The sequence below is a fragment of the Babylonia areolata genome, chromosome 4 (genome assembly GCF_041734735.1).
Source record: "Babylonia areolata isolate BAREFJ2019XMU chromosome 4, ASM4173473v1, whole genome shotgun sequence".
Taxonomy (NCBI): domain Eukaryota; kingdom Metazoa; phylum Mollusca; class Gastropoda; order Neogastropoda; family Buccinidae; genus Babylonia; species Babylonia areolata.
Window position 1 is genome coordinate 43,088,658 of NC_134879.1, and position 7,500 is coordinate 43,096,157.

General features: G+C 47.2%; 1 protein-coding gene across 5 annotated transcripts in view; it reads right to left on the minus strand.

Moving 5' to 3' along the window:
- The window catches only part of LOC143281194 (uncharacterized), a 16,113-nt gene that overhangs the window by 4,888 nt on the left and 3,725 nt on the right, over nucleotides 1–7,500 (minus strand). For 2 of the 5 annotated variants that reach the window (XM_076586245.1, XM_076586244.1), the window contains exons 2-3: nucleotides 2,561–3,260; nucleotides 1,399–1,525 (exon numbers count right to left, since the gene is read on the minus strand). In XM_076586245.1, coding sequence (XP_076442360.1) covers nucleotides 1,399–1,509 — 111 coding nt within the window. In that variant the 5' untranslated portion in view covers nucleotides 1,510–1,525; nucleotides 2,561–3,260. Of the gene's footprint in view, nucleotides 1–1,398; nucleotides 1,526–2,560; nucleotides 3,373–7,500 lie in introns of those variants that run through there. The other 3 variants (XM_076586242.1, XM_076586243.1, XM_076586246.1) reach the window with 3 other exon arrangements.

The window sequence follows — 7,500 nt, forward strand, 5'->3', positions numbered from 1 at the left end:
CTCCGTTTGTCAGAAGCTGTGGGTTTTTTGTTGGGGGGCGGTGGTGGAGTGGGGATGGAAAGGGGTTAACTCATACGAGTGTATGCATGTCTGCCTCTCTCTGCGTGTGTGTGTGTGTTTGTGTGTGTGTGTGTGTGTGTGTGTGTGTGTGTGTGTGTGTGTGTGTGTGTGTGATCTGTGCGTGCGCGCGCGTTAGAATGTGCTCAAGGGATGACTCAGGAATGAGCGCGTGCGTTCATGACTGCGAAGCGAATTCCTAAAAGTTGCACTGAATGAAAGGGTTATCGCTCTGCCACAGGCATGTTGATGACAATCATCATCGTCTCTCTTCAGCACCTCCCATCTGACAAGATGTTTCGTGCGGTGGTTGTGAGGGCAGCGTTGAGGTGGGGTGTGGATTTGGCAAGAGAGAGAGAGCGAGGGGGATTGTGTGGAGGGAGAAAGAAGGCAGAGAGAGAGAGAGAGAGAGAGAGAGAGATTTCAAGTTGGCCTGTTCATGAAAAGGGCGTGGTGACGGTGTGTGTAGTTGTGCGTGTGTCTGTGTGTATGTGCGTGCGTGTGTGTGTGAGTGTGTGTGCGTGTATCAGTGTGTGTGTGTGTGTGTGTGCGTTGGTGTATAGGTGTGTGTTTGTGTGCATGTGTAGGTGTAAAGGTATGGATCTTTTTCCCCGGGTTGGTGAAGTCCCACTGCAAAGTGTTGGTGCTTTTTTTTGTTGTCCTTTTTGTTAGCCCCCTCTGATTTAACCCGTGTCAGTTTCTTGTTTATCAGTCTGTGTCAATCACGGGTCACGTGGCCTCGCGTGCCATGTTTGTCGGCAGAGCTCAGTTTTGGTGATCCTCTCGGGAAGGTTTATCAGTCTGACTCAGTCTGCATGTCGTGAAGAACGTGTCACGCACGCACACACACACACACACACACACACACACACACACACACACACACAGAGGAGGGCCAGGGAGATGAGACAGACAAATACGAAACACCGAACAAAGAAATGTTTAATGTCATTAGCTATACAGCTGTACTGAGTGATTTCGGGGTGCAAATCAGAAAAGTAATGGAGTACTGGAGAAAGAGGCTGGACAGACATAGACATACACAAGATGGGTGTGTTAAAAGCAAATCAACACACACACACACACACACACACACACACACACAGATGAAAACTGGCTGTTCTACATGATGAAAGAATTACATCACTGAACTGTACACAAAAGAAAAGGTACTGAGGAATTGCAGATAAAAACAGGTGCCTCTCTGATTACGCGCTATGTAAACATACATATTATTATTATTATTATTATCATCATCGTCATAATCTTATGTTGATAAGATTCAGCGACAATCAAGGCGTCAAATCAAACCATAACAGCCATGACGTCACCAGTACTCACCTTGACGCTACGTTTCCTGATGACGCCAGACTCGGTGACGCCGACAATCGTGGTCTCCGTGAACACGTCGTCATCATCATCGTCACACTTGACTTCAGGCTTCTTCTCCATCACGGCTGGCTGTTGTCTCCACGGCCAGCACCACACGCCGTGACACACAGTGATGTGTGTGTGTGTGTGTGTGTGTGTGTGTGAGAGAGAATCAGAATCAACTAAATGTCAATTAAACCGTCACAAGGCTTACAAGACACGCATCCAAAGTTACATGTACCAAGCACATTTTTGTGCAGAACAAAATAATAATAATAATAATAATAACAATAATGATAATAATGATATTAATACTAGTAATAATAGATAAATATTGAAGAAGAGATTGAATCACTCCTATATGCTATGGCGTTTTTGGCAGCAACTAAGTTACTGACAAAGTTTCCAAACAGCCCCACAAGTTTGTCTTCCAGTATTAGCTGACTCTGTGTGTGTGTGTGTGTGTGTGTGTGTGACTGAAGCATGACTGAAAGACTCAGTAAAACGCCGGGAGTGTTGCCGAGCGCCCCCAAAAGGCAGCTGGCCGTCAGTCGGCTCTAACCAGGTAGGCAGCCTGCAGTGCAAATAACTCCGTGTTTGTAAAGCGCTTATAGTTTGGTCTCTGACCGAAGAAAGGCGTTCGATAAGTATAAATGATAATGAAAATAATTAAGATAATAATAATAATAATAATAATAGTGGTATATATAGCTCACCAGCTCAGCCGTAGCCCGGTCTCTGACCTAAAATGGAGCTCTATAAGTATCAATAACAATAATAAAGATAATAACTATAATACAGAGGTAAAAAGCTGACTGGCTTAGACATAGCCACACACTGCTGCTGAAACTGATGAGTTTTGGAGCGGTCCACTCCCAGTCTCTGTCTCTTGTCTCTGTCTGTCTTTCTGTCTCTATCGTTCTCAGACTCCCCCCACCCCCACCCCCACCTCCACCCCCCACCCTCACCTCTCTCTCTCTCTCTCGGCTCAGCTCAGCTCAGCTCAGCTGCAAGGTTTCTCACAGGTAATCAATTTCGCAGACCGCCAGATTTGCTATCCTGAGTTGCTCAGTTACCATGGGGAAAACTTCCTCTGCAAAACAGTTTGTAGCCAGCTAGATGTTTTTCTCACCTTTTTGGGAGGGGCGTTGATGATGTCTTATCTGCGATGGAAATAGTTTTGTCGAAGTGATGTAATTTTGATCTTGCACTGTGTTAATTGATGACAGGGCGTTTCCTCGGGCTGGCGTGTGTAGAAGTAGCGCCTAATTGGCGTCATCGTCATTGCGTGTGGAGCAGGACAAACACATAACGAATCACTTCACTTTTCCTTTTATCGGCAGCAGCTTCACGATCACTTTCGACGCTTAACAAACGGCATACGAATCACAGAAGCGTAGCATTCTTCATCAAAACCCGCATCACACGCGCTTCAGTCTTCATTAACATATTATTATTCACAGGTGCGACACAGAAGCGTCAAGAACTCATTTTCTTCTTCATAATTTCGTTATCCGCCACTCAGTAACTGGATAAAGTTACGTCATGTTATCAACATCTCACAGAAGGCACTACAGACGCAAGGAGCAAAAACACGGTTAGGATGAAGAAGACACTGACGAACTCTGGTCAGCTTCACTCCTCAGTTGTCAGTTTCATTCTTGTCACTTTCACTCTCTCTTGTCAGTCACAGCTGATCGGTTTCAGCTGCGTGTGTCAATCTGAAGTGAAGTGTCGTCAAGCGCCGAGTGGTCCGTGACAGTTTTAACTCTTTGAAGACGCGTTTGTCAGGTGACGGGCTGAAGTTACACGCGTTGGTTGTGGAGTGCTCTCTGCTCATATATTTTTGTTTGTGAAAAATGACAACAAAAAAGTGTTTTACTGCGGCCTGAACTGCCAAACAGATCACCCTAACTTATCACACTGTCTTCAGAACTTAAAAAAAAAAACACACCAAAAAACACTCGTCCACATTAACAATCATCGAACACCGTCGACAATCACTCAGATCTAAACTCTCTCTCACACACACACACACACACACACACACACACACACACACACACATCACACACACACACACACACACACACACACACACACACACACACACACACACACACACACACACACACACACACACACAAACCACGTCGAGACGTCAGTTTCACAAACAAACGAAAAATCTCTTTTCAATCACAACCCTCACACATCAGTCACAAGTACATTTCAACCGCGGCGTCGCCTCAAGCACGCACACACAACTGTCCGTTAACGTTATTTTGGCTCCGTTCTTCTGGTTTAGTTTGGTTTGGTTTGCGCTGACAGCCCCAAAGCCGGACATACATTTATCACTAAGCTGAGAGAGAGAGAGAGAGACAGAGACAGAGAGAGACAGAGAGAGAGGGGAAGCAGATAATAATCTCGGACAGTCAATAACTGTCTTGACCCTCCACACACTGTCCAGACTAAAGCTGTGTGGGTGGAGGAGGTTTTTTTTGGGGGGTCTTTTTTTCTGCTCGTCTTCACAGTGTGGCTGGGCTCCTCCACTCCTCTCTCCCCCCAACACCACACACTCAGTAGGACTGATAAAGTTCGTGGTGGCTGCCCCAGTGGAGGAGTGGGCTTGGTCGGACAACAGGAGACAGACAGTCGTCAGGTCGACGTGGACAACACATACCAAAGAAGAGGCGTGTGTGATTTCAAGTCACTTGAAGATATGAAGGTGTTGGCCGGGGCCAGGGGGTTGGGGATTAAACAGTAGGATGCTCGCGCTCGCGGGCACAGACACACACACACACACACACACACACACACACACACACACACACACACACACACACACACACACACACAGCGTGTTTTTCTACACCAAATAGCGTGCACACTAGCTCACGAACAAGCACAGACACACACATACAAATTAATAATTCCTCTTCCTCCCAACTCCCATCACCCTTCCCGCTTCAGTCCTACATCAGCATTTGTGTGGCATAATGTGGTGTGTGTGTGTGTGTGTGTGTGTGTGTGTGTGTGTGTGTGTGTTAGAGCGTGTGTTCGTGCCTATTTGTGTGTGCACGCGGCATAAGTGTGCGTGCATGGGTGCATGCACGAGTAAGTGTATGGCCGGGTGAGTGCGTTCGTGTATGCGTGAGTGTGTGTGAATGTGTGTATGCTTATGCTCACGCGCGTGTGAGAAAGACTAAGAGAGAAACAGAAAGACAAAGCAGACAGAGGCAGAGACACACACATACAGAGAGAGAGAGATAGCGAGGGTGTGTGTGTTTGCTCAGAACACAAGAGTAATCGCCTTTCCATCAGTTGAAACACCATCTCTGGCTATAGTGTTCCAAGATGTTATTTCACACGTTAGTCAGATCCAATACGTGAACAGTACATATGTACGCGTATAGTTAGCATGTACCGGTTAGCTCCATGACAACAGGTCCACTGAATTTCAGTGACAAAAACGCACGCACGCGCGCACACACACACACACACACACATTCACTCACGTCTGAAGTCCATCCAACTAAGTTGTATTTCAAGTTCGGATAGACAGATATTATCATGCCTGCTAGTTGGAGCGCGCATGTGTGTGCGATCGTGGATGTCTGTATTTTTTATATTATTTCTATGAGTGTGTAGGCGCGCGTATGTGCGAGCGTGCTTGCGCGTGTCAGTGCATGTGTGTGTACCTAATACGCACACATGTGCGTCAGTATGTGTGTGTGTGCGCGCGTGCATTTGTGTGCCAGTTCAAACGTTATCGCACGCGCGCGAACGTTGCCAAAAACTATGAAAGCGTTTGTTAAAAAAAAAAAAAAAAAAAAAAGAGAGAGAGAGATTATTCACCAAATCATAATGTGTATGTATGGCCAGAGGGTGAATGGTGTATTCTATCCTCCCGGATCTGTACAGAATGTATTGCCCCCATTATTTTGTCGAGCTGAATAATCTTTGTGGTGAACTGAAATGCACGATCATGACTCGAAATCCTCTTACCTCCTTTACTCCCCCCTTCAAGTTTCTCCTCCCCAACAGCCATGGACGAATCACAAATCAAATCGAATCAAATTGATGACAGCCCAACTGACCTTAAGAAGGGACAATTTCAGGGCTGAACACCTGCCTGTCAGATCTCCATTTCCACTCCCACCCTCTCCACCCTCTCCACTAGTCGCTTTAACTCTCTCCATAAGAACGGCGAAAAAGACGAGGATGACACCGTTTCACCGCAATTAACATCATCAAAATATCACAAGCGGAAGGCTCTTATACTGAATAGGTGTATGTAGAGAACCAATACCGCATTTCAGGCGATGGAAGCAAAAGGTTTGGTCATTCAGACACCCAGTGGAAATCTGTAGGGCAGAGGAGAGGACTGGGCGTCCTGAGTGAGTTAATTAATCACACTCCTCTTCCTCTTTCTCTGCTGCTCTTTTCCTCTCCCTATTTCTCTCCACTGAATCCACCTCTCTGTCCCTCTCTCTCTATCCATCCCCCCCACCCCCTCTCTCTCTCTCCTCTCCTCCCTCTCCATCTGTCCGAGAGAGAGGAGGGAGGGTGCCTGAGAGAGGGGGGATGGATACAGAGACAGAGAAAGGGGGATGGAGAGAGAGAGAGGGGGGGGGGGGGTGAGAAATGGGGTGGAGTGAGATGGAGGAGAGGTGAGGGAAGGGGAATGGAGAGACAGGTGGTGGTGGTGGAGAGTAGGGGGTAACGGCGGAGAGAAAGAGGGAGGGAGAGGAAAAGAGCAGGAGAGAAAGAAGGAGGGAGAGGAAAAGAGCAGGAGAGAAAGAAGGAGGGAGAGGAAAAGAGCAGGAGAAGAAAGAGGGAGAGGAAAAGAGCAGGAGAGAAAGAAAGAGGGAGAGGAAAAGAGCAGGAGAGGGAGAAAGAGGGAGAGGAAAAGAGCAGGAGAGAAAGAGGGAGAGGAAAAGAGCAGGAGAGAAAGAAAGAGGGAGAGGAAAAGAGCAGGAGAGAAAGAGGGAGGGAGAGGAAAAGAGCAGGAGAGAAAGAAGGAGGGAGAGGAAAAGAGCAGGAGAGAAAGAAGGAGGGAGAGGAAAAGAGCAGGAGAAGAAAGAGGGAGAGGAAAAGAGCAGGAGAGAAAGAAAGAGGGAGAGGAAAAGAGCAGGAGAGGGAGAAAGAGGGAGAGGAAAAGAGCAGGAGAGGGAGAAAGAGGGAGAGGAAAAGAGCAGGAGAGAAAGAGGGAGAGGAAAAGAGCAGGAGAGGGAGAAAGAGGGAGAGGAAAAGAGCAGGAGAAGGAGAAGGAGAAACTAAAACTATGTAAAAAAAGGTCCACTATATATGATAGTTTGTCGTGTCCGACTATGACCATCAGAACAGCAGAGGAGGGAAGAACTACTGTCCCGACCATCTGGGCTGAGTGATTTGATTCAAGTGGAGGGTGTCTTGCCCAAGTTACATCCCCACTCTCTCGGCTAAGAGGGTTTTAGGACACGGTCGGCACTGGGATGGTTCCCAAAGGCCAACTCGCCCCCCAAGGCTTCAGCATTTTAGTTAGTGCAAGTTTTGCCTCCTTGTTTGAGAGTCATAGTCCTTCACAAAACACTAGGCTGTAAATGATTTCCCATTGCATCTAAAATTATGTTAACTCACTCAGTACGGCCAGTCCTCTCTTCTCCTCCACACAGACCCCTCGGATGTCCAGTGGGTGTCTGAATGACCCAACCTTTCAGTATGAGAGCCTTCCACTTGCAATATTTTGATGGTGGTGATTGGGCTGAAACGCTGTTAACGTCGTCTCTTTCGCCGTTCGTATGGAGTGAGTTAAAAGAGCAGTTCACCCCCACGTCTCGCCCAGGCTGCGTCAACATTTAACTCACTCAGTACGGCCGTCCTCTCTTCTCCTCTACACAGACCCCTCGGATGTTCAGTGGGTGTCTGAATGACCCAACCTTTAGCTTCCGTCGTCAGAATTGTGGTATTCTTTGTCAACAAACACCTCTTCAGTATAAGAGCCTTCCACTTGCAAATATTTTGATGGTGGTAATTGGGGTGAAACGCTGTTAACGTCGTCTCTTTCGCCGTTCGTATGGAGTGAGTTAAAAG